At 32.5% G+C, this 14,297-nt stretch overlaps 1 protein-coding gene across 2 annotated transcripts in view; it reads right to left on the bottom strand.

The window, feature by feature from the left end:
• Positions 1 to 14,297, bottom strand: part of LOC129942750 (homeobox protein vnd) — a 45,892-nt gene that overhangs the window by 9,031 nt on the left and 22,564 nt on the right. Inside the window, exons 1-2 of one of the 2 annotated variants that reach the window (XM_056051807.1) lie at positions 6,535 to 7,134; positions 1,160 to 1,677 (exon numbers count right to left, since the gene is read on the bottom strand). In XM_056051807.1, the coding sequence (XP_055907782.1) occupies positions 1,160 to 1,677; positions 6,535 to 6,683 (667 nt within the window). In that variant the 5' untranslated portion in view covers positions 6,684 to 7,134. Of the gene's footprint in view, positions 1 to 1,159; positions 1,678 to 6,534; positions 7,135 to 14,297 lie in introns of those variants that run through there. The other variant, XM_056051808.1, reaches the window with a different exon arrangement.

Here is a 14,297-nt window from a genome sequence, read left to right as displayed (position 1 = left end):
TGTTTCAATAATGTTCCAGTAGTTAAAAATCCTTAACGAAAAAAAATTGGTACAAATATTCATTCCTAACAATAAAACAAAAATGGGGCTTGTAAAAACGATAAACTCTGACCTCAATTTAAAAAATAAATACTAGCCGTGTTTGATCCCCGACCGGAATCAAGTTGAATCAAGCTCATTTCAACTCGATTCAGGTATTTAAAGAACAGAGACGAACTTCAAGTTCGCTTTAACACCACATGTTGATGTAGTAGTCTACGAACAAACCCCATTCTTAAAGTTTTTATTTTATGTCAAAGCTGTAATTGTTAAATGAACTTTTTTTTTATAGAATCTCAATTTCCAGATGTTTTCTTACAATTTCTTCTTGAAAATTGTCCATTTTATTAGTTTTTTTTGCTGAAGTTAATTTTGACTCTTGATTTTCACAAAACGTTCTTCTATTTGTGTTTTTTTTTTTAAATTATGATTCTCACAGGATTTCTTTCATTTGTACCAAATTTTAAATACAAAAATCTGGCTACTGTCGATGGGGTTTCATATGAATTTTCTACTATGCTTTTTATAGAATGCCAAAAAACACGGGTATTTTCGCCAATAATTCAAATTTACAAATCTAGAAATGTTCGTCGTCTAACTTCGGTCTTATTTTAAAACAATTTTGGATAGGGAACTAGCTATTGTAGATAGGAAAACAAAGTTTCTGCAATTTGAAAGCAATTAAAAAAAGAATATACTGACTAAACTTATTTTGTTGTTATTACTTAAAACATTGTCCACTAACTTCAGACTTATGAATATTAGTGAAATAAAATGAATTCTGCTTTGCTCAAGAAAAAAGCTACAGCTTTGCGTTTATTTCAAAAATGGTCAAAAGTTGTTTTCTCCTTTCAAAGACGAGAGGGCCAACATCTGAATTTGACAACCGGGTGTATCCACTTAAGGTGAAGTGCCGAAAGGCGTTCGCATTTTAAACTATTCCAAGCCTCCAACCCCTAACTCTAAATATTTGTATTCCAATCTTATACTTTATACGTATATCTTCTGCTAGGTTAAGTTACTAAAGAAAAATTGACACAAAATATTTTGCTTTCAAAACGCTTACAATATCAAGAATGTTAAGACTATAAAACTTATGTGAACATTTGTATGAACTTACCATAAAGATCATTTTCCTTCATCCACGGTCGCCCCGGATGCAGCATTGGATGAGTCATAGGATACGCTGCCATATCCTCATTGAAACTCCCACTACCCGTAAGGTATTGTCCGGCAACATTATGACCGCCACTGGCTCCGATCAAATGCGCAGCAGCCGCCGCAACCGCTGCCCCATGAATCTGATGAGTGCTTCCGTTCACCTCATGGCTGATGCCGTCGGTATTGGTCTTATTGTTGTTATTGTTATTATTGCTTTGCGTGTCGGCGGAATCACTGCCATCCGTGGAATTTTGATTCAAACTGTTATTGTTATTGCTCGTACTATTATTATTGTTATTATTTACAATTACGGGGGCTGGGATGGGTTCGGTTGGCTGCGCTGCTGCAACAACACCTGCCGCTTCACTTACGGTGCCTCCGCCGTTAACTTTCAGATCAGCACCGTCCAAATTCAAAATATCCGATATGTGAAATCCGGATGAACGCTGCGAAGGTGGTACTTTAGCATCAAAGAGGCTGTAAATGTAGAAAATAAATAAAATTTAAAATTTAATAGATAATAGGGAAATACATAGAGTACGATTGTATAAAAAGACTCAAAGCCACTTAAATTATTTTCCAGATGTGCTTTGCGAGCGATCTGGTGTTTGCAAAAGGGAATTCCCATATCGTTCTCATCGCCTTATCGTCCAAGTGCACAATAAACAAAATAGAAAAAAAAGAATGCGTGAGCATTTTCTAACTCTGGGCGATGGCTTCCAAGAAGCCAAACATTCTTGAGATCAATTTCTTTACAGGATTTTCGCGTTTATCTTCATAAAAACAAATAAATTTTGTGGATGATATGGCGGCAGTTCGGCACAACCTGGCGATCTGAAACTGGGGAATTCTAGAATTTCCAACAGACACAGAAATCCTCGATGGAAAATTGACTGAAAAACCCGCAGCAATCTAAAACATGTGTTTTGTATTTCACGCATTCTATGCGGCCGGCAACGATGTGTATCTTTTATCTATATGATGAGGTGCAAAAGGTGTCAATGTCCAGGTATAACTACATTATGCGATGAGCATAAATGTATCTTTTTCTATAATATCCTTATTTGAGGATTTTCCCATATATACTATATCTACATATGTAAGGTATTTACCTATTTGTATATATAGATTTTTTTTAATTAAATTTTTGTATGTTTAAAGGTTTGAGGTCGGATTTTAAGGGGATTACTCGCACTTGATGCCTTGGAGATTGCAAAACAAAAAATAGGAAAATGTTATGTTATCCTTAACTGACAAACATTTAAGATGATCTTATGATTTACATAAACAAACGAAATAAATCTTACAGAAGTTAATTTCAATTATATTTAAGATGAAGGTATTTGGTATGGCTTTTCACAGGTTTTGACAAATTTAATCGGATCGAAATAAGGAAACTTATTAAATGTTTCCGGATGTAGATAATATTGTTTTTGAGAAAAAAATTAAACATGACGTAGGGTATTCGGAAATGTTTTTGAAAAAGATATAGCTTACAATTTTGTAGGGTTTTATGTTTTCAAATTTGTTCTTAAGAAGGAAGGGACGAAATAAGTTCATCGGCTGAAGATATTTTAATTAGGTGCGTTTGAAATACTTGTTTGTTCGGCTGCCAGTAGACGACTTTGATATAAACCGAATTTTTAGTTGCCAATAACAAACCTAAGTATAGTAGCCGTGGCATGATGGTTGTGCGTTGGACTCTCATGCCAGAGGTGTTAGGTTCGATTAATGCCTATGCCATCTAAAAGTTTTTTTTAACTGCCTTTTGCGAAGAATTGACAAATTCTCCAAGAGTAATTCTTGTCATGAACAGAGCTTTCTCAAGTTAGCTGTTCGGATTCGGCATATAAACTGTAGGCCCCTTCAATCCCTGACAACAGTACTTGCACGCAGGAATGATTAAGAGTTATTATTATTTATTAATAAGAAACCTAAAATAAGTATTTTCTTTACTCTTGTAAGGTTTTCTGTGATTTTTTTTGTATGCTGTCCAATCATGTATTCAAATACTGCGATTAGTAGTTTATTTTGTTTATGAATTTGAAATTTTCAAATTTTGTCAAATTCTAGCAACAAACATTTCCGGAAAGTTTTGCAGAATTAATTTCAAAAAAACGAATGCAATTGGAAAAACAGTCAGTATTTCATATGTCATATTAATAATAAAAAGAACTATCAAAAATTATTACAAATAACTTCAGTTACAATTACTTGTAATTGAAATCTCCATACCTTTTTTTTTAATTACTTTAAAGTGTAATTGAAGAATTTCAATTACTAATTACATGTAGTTGAAAAGAATCAATTACTTGCAGTTAAATTATATTAATTTAAAGTCATTTTAAAGTAATGATTCGAAAAACAATAATGATTACTTTGTCGTAATCGTAATCGTTACAAACAAACGTAATTTCATATTATTTTAGCCGAAAACATTTAAAGCGATATTGCAAAATGAATTCCTGAAATTCTGATTTCTTTCATGTGTGTTGTTTTGAATTGTTAAATAAGGAAATCAATTACATTAACTTAAATAAACAATTTTCCATTACATGTAATTAGTAAGTACATTATTTCAATTACAATCAAAAGTAATTGAAATGCATGTTTTTTTAATTACAATTAGAAATAATTAAAATATATATTTTTTCAAATAGAATTACTTGTTATTTTAATGAAAAAAATGAACAGTTAATATTAATTACGAAAAGTAACCATTATTTCCCAACACTGATACGGTCTAACTTTCCTATAACGAAAATCTCTCTTTTACGAATTGATATTGAGTACACATCTTTTTGGTTACCTTTTTGGTGTGTTTTGATCTCCTTATAACGAATTTCCATAAAGCGAATTTTTCTGTACAACGAACAAATTTTGTTGCTGGAAATCCAAATCTCATACGTTTTTGTTTCCACATAACGAAATTTTTCAAACAATTTTCTGTTAAAAACAACAGCATGCAAAGAAAGAATAAAACCTTTGTAGGAGGGTTTCCCCAAGATTTTAAATCCAAGCATTCTATGTCCAGGCATCAGTGAATAAAATTGAAAATGTCTCAAAGTAGCATTTCTCTTGAGAAAAAGTTGTTGATAATTAACAAAATTGCAAAACGATTGACTCAAAAAACAGATATTGCTATTGACGTGTTTCAAACCTTTCTGGAGATGAAGAGTAAGGTACCGACTAATTCATTTGAATCTCTCAATTTATTAGACGATTTTGTTAAAAAAGAAAAATTGAAGAATGTTATCCAAACTAAAATCACGGACTTCTTTAAATAAAAGTAAAAACAAAACTTTTCTGTATAACGAATTTTCTCTAGAACGAAATAATTTCCTCCTCTTGTGCAAATTTGCTATAGGGACGTTTGACTGTATATAGTTTCAACGTATTCAAAAATCTTAAATAAAATTGAGAATTCATTTTAAGAATATTATTTGTATTCCTTAGTTAGTCTGATAATCTGTGTACCTAGATTGGTATTGATAAAAACTATTCACCCATGTTTAAACAAATTGGAAATATTAAATACCAAAGCTTTCAATATACTTCAAGCCTTAATATTCGAGTTCTAAAATGTAATTTTTGTTCTCTCATTTGGCGGGTTTTGCTGTGATGATTTTGAATTCTTAAAGCTTCTTAATCACGTTTTAGTAAATATGGAGTTCGGACGGATTTGAATTCAGAGTATCTTAAACCTCTATAAGGATTTATGGTTCACATATTTTTGTGATGAGACTGGTTAAAGTCACCTCTTTACTTTTAGTCTAGTAAAATACGGGTTTTACCTCTGATTGAAAGATAGTAAGCCGAAAATTTTGCTTACACCATTCTATAGGTGTATTTAATATTGTGTAAGAAGTCTCATTAAAACTCGTGTTCGCGTCGTAAGTTACAGGCCGTCGCGAAAACCTTAATATACCAATGTCAAAATTATCAAGCATACAATTGTTTTATTTGTTTGTTACTACCATTTTTTCAAACACTAAAAATGCGGACCGCTAAGCATAAAGTTAGAGCGCAAGAAAAGAACTATTTCTTTAAAATGCGTAAGATTAATCTGAACCGATTTAGAAGTCCAGTGATGGAGCTAGGTGCTTAAGAACTGATTTCTGGAGCCAATTACAAAAATGTTAATAAAATCTCAAAAATATTATTAAAACCTTAATATGAATTACTTAAAATAATTTCGTGTAATTCGAATAATACTTGTGGTAACGCTGTGGTTGTAGAAAAAATGCGTTGCAATGGACATTTGACCTTTAGGAATTCGTTGTGAAGCAATCCCAACTGTTCCTGAGGGTCCAAATCATTTCCTCACCATTCATGTTTTGAAAAATTGAAACGCTGATATAAAATATTTATTTTATGCTGTACTTTTTGTAGATAAAAGCTTAGATAAAAGAAAATATATTAATTTTTCATAAACTTTAATTTTTTACGAAGATTTTCATTTAAAAAAGTGTTGAATTTTTGAATATTGAGGTCGTTTTAACCTCTTCCTCTGAAGTGGTTGAGGGAAACATAGAAGAACACTGTGTGCTTTACAATTTTTTAAAGGGTGGCGACTAAAACCATTGAACATATAGAAATGGAAATGATCACCAAAAAGCTCGAAAATAGCGGTCTTTGACTTACGATACGGGGACATTGGACTTTGAGAGACTTTTTACACAATGTTTTGAACACTAAAAAAAAGGTTAACACACATTTTCGGCTAACTGTCTCTCATACCGAGTTTGACCTCTTTTTTATTTTACTGGGCTATTAAAAAATATCGGTGTATTTATATTTATTTGATTGAAACTGAAAAAATCTATTATTTTCGAGTCAAAAGCATATTTCAGTTGCTTTATTTCCTGCAATCAAGGACAACACAAAAGTTGGATGTACTTTGCTGAATTGTCGCCCTGTATTTCTTCAAAAATTACACCAGAACGGAAGCTGGAATGGAGCGAAAGACGGACAAGACTTCACTTGAAAATATAGCACTTGGTATCAAATTATTTTAGCCAACATTTCTATCTATGCTCTTTGATCGTTAAGTCTTTAGCTTGAAGTAAGCGTTTATTCCTTCGATTCGGAGAAGAAATGTGTACTTAAAAAAAGTGTGTTTGGATGACCTTATTCCATTTAACTCATTTCCACAATCCACATCGTTAATGTGATATTAAAAAACAGGATGCTGACTACAGCATCAGATATAGGTAAAAAAATCGTCTTTAAGAATTACTCGATAACAAGATCTAAGTTTCGTATATTTTGCACATTACATAAAAGTATCCAAAAGTTTTTAAAAATGTTTAGATATAGTGGTGTGTGCCTTACCCTGGTAAAGCATTCCTCAGTGCGGCTGGGTAAAAAGCTGCTGGCAGCAAAGCATGTCCCCACGGAGGCAGCAATATAGGTGACCAGGTTAGAAATGGAGCTGCTGCTGCTGCAGCTGCCGCAGGATGATGATGCATAAGACTTCCCATAGCGTGTCCAAACGACGGTATTCTTAGCTCTTCCTTAACACTGATTGTCTCGATCGGCGACCTTGAAGTCGACGGAGACCTTTTACGTTTCTCAGCCACTTTGAATGTTGCAATATACTCGTACAAATTCCAATTCAAAAATCACATTCACTGTTGCAACAACGTATCCTTTTGATGCAACCCAATTAGGCAAAATGTTGTGGTGTGTCACTTTCAAATAAAAACTGTTTGTAGTTTTATAGATAAGCAGGATATCTATGTTAAGGTGTGTAAATTATTTCACCGGAAATCCAAAAAACATAAAATTTAAGATATTTGAATTTTACGCGAATGAACGGAATAATTTATATAATTTATTGCGTGATGATGCTCAACGAACTCGCCCGACGACGCACGGCACGAGAAGATAAATATTTTCCGCTTTCAAACGATCTGAAGTGTCATCAAGAACTAAAACAGTCCACGTTAAGTGGCTTCTTCTCATGTCCTCTTGGCGGCCTCTCGAATGTCCTCCTCTTAACACTAACACACACATATTTAACCATCATGGCATACACTCATATAAAACATTATTTATTTTTTGTGTTGAGTATTATACGAGTCTTCAATAGCATAACATAGCAAAGCATAGCATAGAACTCGAATCGACTCGACTCAACCCTCAAACCCTCAACGATGAGCAGGCCACTTATGACGACGGTGGAAAGTGGAAAGTGGTTAGCCTCTCATACGAACAAGGACGATGGAACAGAGCCAGCAGGCAAAGCGACTGACAATAATAACAGACTCATATATATTTAGTTAGCTAACCAGCCAACCAACAGAACATAGCATAACCTCCGTCCCCGGTCATTGTCTGGAGGCCTGTTTAGGTACTCAGGGATTACAAGGGAAGATGAGCCCTGAGCCAATCACAGTGGTCCGCTCTGAAGTGGTGTGTGAAGAGGTTTTTTCGTTTGAGTGTATTCGTATCGTAGGCAAGCGCATAAATGAACTTGAGTGCGAAGCGATACTTTTGAAGAGTCCTTTTTCCCTCTATACAGAATACAGATACACAGAAGACACGCGAAATAAGCGAAAAGCTACCAGAGGCTAGAGTCTTGATATACTTGAGTGAGGTGAGGTGAGTATTGAGTTGAGGGTTGGTTTGGTTTGGTTTGGTTATGGTTGTAGAATGTAGATTTTGTAGAGTTTGAGGCCATTGTTACATAAGAAGGTACTTTCGGCACTTCACAGACCTAGCGATGTGGGCACGCCCCTTATTCTGAAATCCTGTATCCTGTGATTTTGTTTTTTTTTTACTCTGATGCTTGGTACTTGTTGTAGTTGTTGTTTGTGTTGAATTGTGTTTTATATTATTTTGTATAGATGGCATTATAGGCTCCAGCTTTATTATTATTATTGCTGGAGTGAATCCTTTTATTTCTGCTGCTGCCGGTTCCGTGTAGAAGGACGTTTTTTTATTGTTATTAAGGAGGGTTATCTATCGAATGAGCAGATGTAGTTGTTGGATACTTTTATTCTTTTCAATGGCAGAAATAAATTTAATCCTTAGAGTTGGTATATACCTACGAATCGGAGGTTTCTAATATGGGAAATGGAAGAGGAATGTAATTTATTTATTCCTAAAGCACGAGTGCTATTCGAAATAGTTAGTGGTTCGGTTATTATTATCATTCTTATTTTTGTTGTATCCTGCCTTTCGCTCTCTTCTCTAGCACTATAGCAAACTCAAGCACGACTTTTTTAAGTATCTCAGGTAAAGTAGGTAAGGGTGTCTAGAGACAGAGTGGGTCTATAGGAGGTAGACGGCGTATAGAACTTAATAAACAGTAATTTGTGTGTAATGCATGCATTTTGTTGACAGGGTGTGTGGGTTTTTGTCTTTAGAGTAGCAGTGATTAGGATTAGATATTGGAAGATTGCTGTTGGACACGATATACATTTTTGTACAAAGCCTGTTATCGATGTTTGGGTATTTAAATTCAGAAAAAAAAAACAAAAAAACATAAACAGATAGCATTGGACAAAGATTATGATATTGACATAATCTAGTTATCAGTTTGTATATAGGTAGATGATAGAGACATCAATGTGACTTACTAAGAAGGTACCTTTTATGAAACAGGATCTTAGGATAACCTACACAATTTGTACTAAACTCCTCTTGAACTTTGAAGTAGGTATAATTTATATGTTGTAATTGAATTAGTTTAACAAAAAAAATACTTGTAAAAAAAGGGTATTAGAAGATCCAGCTTGGTCTACTTTCCTGGCCTATTTTGTCAAACTGAGTGGCTTTATGACAGTTATAAGATCTATTAGTAGATAGGCAAATGGTATTTTTTTTTTAACTTTCATAAAGTTTTTTCACGGAATTAATATATTCCTTTGGTCTGAAGTTCATTTAAATTATTAAAACGTAATAATTATCAATGCGTCAATAAATTCCTATAAAGTTAAAGTAAGAATGGTTTCGATTAAATTTTGGTTTTGTAAGTTTTAACAAGCCTTTAAGAAAATGGCATTTTGTGTGATAGTTTTGTAGTCCTTTTTTCGGAGTTGGCTTTTTGACAATTGAAACTTGATTTATGCTCTGTTTGGTTTGCCATTTCATAATTACTCCTGATGAAATACATTTGCTGCGCATAAGGCGCGCTGTGTCCAACATACGCCCTGAAAATCTTCAGTCCGGGCCGAACCTGGGCCTCAACCAACATGCGTCTCCAACCAGCTCGCAAATTGTCCCTAACTAGCTGTCTCCAGTTTCGCACGCCAAGTTGGTTGATGTCTTCACCCACCTGAGTCGCGGTCTTCCTCTGTCGCTGTACAGCCCGTACAGTTCGTCGTTATATCTTCTCCTCCATTCTCCATCTCTCGAACCATCCTAAGACGGTCTCATCTTTCTTTGAGAGGTCCAGGCCTCAGCGCCATAAATGAGACCCGGGATAATGAGTGTCTTATAGATGGTAATTGTTCTTGCCTCATTGACCACTAAACCCATCTCCTTCGCTACCGTCGCAATGCTCAAAAACGCTCCACTGACATCACCCTTTGATCTTCCAATTATGTCAATGTCATATGCGTATCCAAGTAATTGGATGGACCCTTGAAAGATTGTGCCTCTGATTTTGACGGTTGAGTTTAGCCCAATTCTTTCCAGAACGATATTAAACCTTTTTTGACATCAAATGTATCGGTGAGCTCTTTTCCAGCCTTGATAGAGCAGCGTGCATTCTCCATCGTCATTCTGCACAAAAGGATGAGTTTGACAGGGATGCAAAAACTAGACATTGCTCTTTAGAGCTTTATCCTATAAATACTGTCATACGTGGCTTTAAAATTGATAAAATATAGGTGGGTATCGATTTAAAGTTCCTGGTTTCTTTTTTAAGATATGCCGTAGTGAGAATGTTTGGTCGATAGTGGATTTACCTGGTCTGAAGCCACACTGATAAGGACCAATCAGGTTGTTGACGAATGGCTTCAGACGTTCACATAATACTGCAGAGAAGATCTTATATGCAATTTTAAGGAGACTGATGCCTCTGTACTTGGAGCAATTTAGATGGTCTCCTTTTTTTGTATCGCGCAAACTATACTGAGATTCCACTTATCGGGCATGCTTTCTTCCAACCATATTTTTCAGTAAGTTTGCATGTTTGTGTACACAAAATATAGTTTTGTTTTAATCAAAAAAAAAATCATATTCTTATATGATGCTGAACTAATCAGTTCTTCATTTTTTAACACGATTCAAACTATCTCACTTGCACTTCATAAGAAACATCGAAACACCATTTGCATTTTAGAAAGTGCTGTCAAACTAAATCATTTTTAAATCTTCTTGTGCAGTGGAACAGATTTATTAAATCTAAACTGAGATAAACCTTTGGTGGAAACATACCAACACTTAGTTATCTTTTCTATTGTTTTCTTTTGCAAAATAAACCCAGTTAGTCCATTTTCATTAACAAAACTAAATAATATCAAGAGTACCAGATTGATTTTGCTCCCCAATGGAAAACACATGATTCCAAATGCACAACTGCTCAAAGAACACAGCAATATCAATCGTACCAACATTTGAGAACGAAATCACTAAGATCCATTCAAGACTCGTATAAATGTCAAAATCCCATCCGTAGTAAGATTCTACTTTGACTTTTATCGGTAGTGTTTGTTTTGATAAAATATTGTTTTGAATGCTTTATCGGCTTCCTCAGATACTGCACCATTTTTCGTAACAGGTCTATTTCGAAAACTAGCTAAGCTTCATTTTCTATGATTGTAATCATTTCTTTTGTCAAAATCAAATCACAACGACTTAATGTATGCAAATTGAAATCTCTTGTAAATCGCAAATATCGAAATCTAATACACGGAAATTCACTTCATTTTAACTTCGAAAAAAAGTGAATTTAAAACTACTATTTTAATATTAAATGGGCTTCAGTTTAATTTCGCTTGAAATCGAAACTAAAATGCAAAACGTAAAAAGGTTTTATAATGAAAAGGGTATTTTTTCACTTCTTACCAGAGCTCTGTCGTTAAAATCCTACTCACTATCCACGTTGAACAGTTTTTGTAAATAATTATAAATACTAATTAATAGATAACATTTGATTTTAAAATTATTCAAATCCATCGGAGTTATCATAATTATGAATAAATTGATAATAATATGAGATTGACTTTATCTTTCCGTAATTTTATATGATAATTAAAATAATAATTAATATGCAAATTCAAATTTTTAACAATCTTTATTAAAAGATAGAAGTCTCACACAATGCTATCTGCAGTATAGAATCATTTAAATGTTTTATTGAAAAGTATACAAAAATTAAATAAAATGGAACATATTCATAGTCATATTTTAAACCCGAGTTTTGCAGCTTTGTTTAGTTAGAAAAAACTTTAAGGAAGACTGAAAGATCATTTGCGCCCCAAAAAAAGATTCTTACAATTCTTCTAGGGAAATAAAAAACAAACTATACCTTTCAATAACTTCCAAAATTGTTCGTAGAAGACTTGTTGAAGCTAACTTGTTGAGAAGGATCGCAAGAATGGTGCACTTTCTAAGGAAAAAAATTCATATTCAAAAATTTTGCTTTACGGTTAAAAATCTTCATTTTTTATTGAATCCTTGTACCAATTTGATTTGAGAGATTTTGGATATTGAACTAGTTTTAGTACACTGGTACACTTTTAGGTCTTATACGGACATATCTTTATTTTGGAACATATTTGTATGAATCTTTAGAACAATTTGATCTGATTGATTGTGCGTATACAAATATTGTTTTAATGTGGGTTTTGTAAAAGGGGGGCTGGGGATATTTTTTTGAATATAGAGTCGGAATCTAAAAGGCCTTTTGGTTTTGCTGAAAGAATACGGCTTTGGCTTAACATTTAAATCCTTTCAAGGGGGGGCACTATTTATTTATTTTTTTATTCGCCTTCAGGTATATTTTCCAATAGTTTAAGACGAAATTTGGACACGAATTGGGGGAAATTTAACTTGGAGCATTTTTGGAATTCTTGATTTCTCAAAAAGGAGAGCTAAAAAAATGTTTACAAAATAAAACGACATCGAGATTATTTCTGAAAGTTAGATAATTAGCGTAAATAATAGTTTATAAGACAAGTTTTGGTTCCTGTACAAGTGCTTATTCATGTTTAATTAAAATATAGGCTTTAAAAAAAAGAGACGTATTTTGCATTAAAAAAAAAATCGGGGGATATATCTTTTAAAATACACATTTCACGACTTTTAGTTTTTGGAACAATGGTAATAACACTTTTTAGAATCTAAAAAAATATACTACATATCGCCTTTTTAAAAAAAAAATTAAAGTTAACAAAACTTTTTGGAATTTTTTTAAATTTCGAAAAATGTAGTGCTAACTTGACAGTCGTTATCAATTTTCAAATCCAAAATAGCTTTGCATTTAATTTAATTTCTTTAAATCTGTGTATCTATTTGAATGTGTACGAAATTTGTTTCTTTTTTTACATTAACGAATTTTAAATATTTTAAACTATAATTTTATTATAAATAATAGATAATTTTAGTTTTAAAGAAAAAAATAAGAAAATAAAGAGCAACTTAAAAAAAAATGTTTTTTTTTAATTTTTAAAACACTGTTTGGTGTTTCTATTTTAATGTAATGCTTAAGTCTTTTGATATTTTAATTTTTTAATTAATTTTTTTTTCATTTACAAATAATATGCCTCCTAACGTAATTTTCTCAATCATTTTGTTAATTTTTACAGTTTTATAGATTTAAAAAAAGGTTAAAGAATGGTTCCGTCGTGTTTACTTTCTTAAACTAACAGAAACTAACGTTTAGTTAAGCAAAGACAAAATCAGAAATTATCAAAAAACTATAAATATGGCCCAATGTCATTTGTTCACAAAACGGAAATAAATTTTTTCATAGTACGTTCAGCCATTTTTTAGTAATTTTTGTTTTAATCCAGTAAACTTAAATGAAATAATATTACACGACCTTTAATCGTTAACGAATTAGAAACATTGCCAAATCGAGTTCTAATAACCTAGGCTTCCAAATTTGAGAGTATAATAAACTACTTCTAATGCATGACAACTTGATGAAGAAATGGGTTACAACTTAATCGAGTTTTAATTTTTCAATTAATCTCGTTTTAGGGACTAGAACTTTGTCAGGAATTCGTTTGAAGATTTTTGTTTAAAAGACGAATTCGTTCCAAAAACATACTTTTTTAATTTGTCCATATCGTTTTGAAGAGTTAAGTGAGTTAGAAACATTTATTATTTTAAACATTTTTAACTTCATATATTTCAGATACTTTTGTTTATAACATCGTTAAAACGTAGCGTCTTTTTATTTCAGACATGAAGAATTTTACTGAACGTTGAAAATATTATTTATGAGTGACTTCAAAAACAAAACTAAGGTAGAGCTAAGCGACGAAGTTTATTTCATATGAAAGAGGTCTTCACATTAATTTTACGTTAGACTATACTGAATCAATATTGATAACGTGGATATAACCTTAGTTTCGACATCCAATATGGTATACACGGAAACTGGCCTCTTACTTGGTAAGTAGCATAAAGCAAATTTTTTTAAAGAAACAAATGTGTTCATTTTGTAAAACGTATGCCGCGACTTAAAACACAGCTAAATTACAACCGATTTCGATAACATTTGCAAACCTGTTTTTTATAAGTACTCTAAGTTAAATTAAATTAAATTATAATCTTTTTCATATCCGACAAAAAAAACTATCAAGAGCAAATGCTTGAAAGAATGTAATCTTTTATGAGTTCAATACAAAGATTGCATTCATTGATTTCATGCAATCAAATAATTGCATCACTTGAAGTCTTTGCATTCTTAACATTCTTAAGTGAAATTGCTCTTCAAAGAATATTTTAAAGTTGTCCATTCACCTCGATCACCAATTTTCGGTGTCAAGAGATTAAAATCCAAAATTAAAAGGTGTGTAGTAAAATTTAAGTTAAGAATACAAGTGATTGCAAAGACTTGAAGTGAATGAAAAGACTTCAAGTGAATGTAAAGAATACATATGTTTGCAATTAATGCTGTCAATTGATTGCAG

The sequence above is a fragment of the Eupeodes corollae genome, chromosome 1, assembly GCF_945859685.1.
Source record: "Eupeodes corollae chromosome 1, idEupCoro1.1, whole genome shotgun sequence".
In the NCBI taxonomy this organism is placed as follows: domain Eukaryota; kingdom Metazoa; phylum Arthropoda; class Insecta; order Diptera; family Syrphidae; genus Eupeodes; species Eupeodes corollae.
Note: the sequence above shows the minus strand (reverse complement) of the source record. Positions and strands in the feature narration are given on the sequence as shown.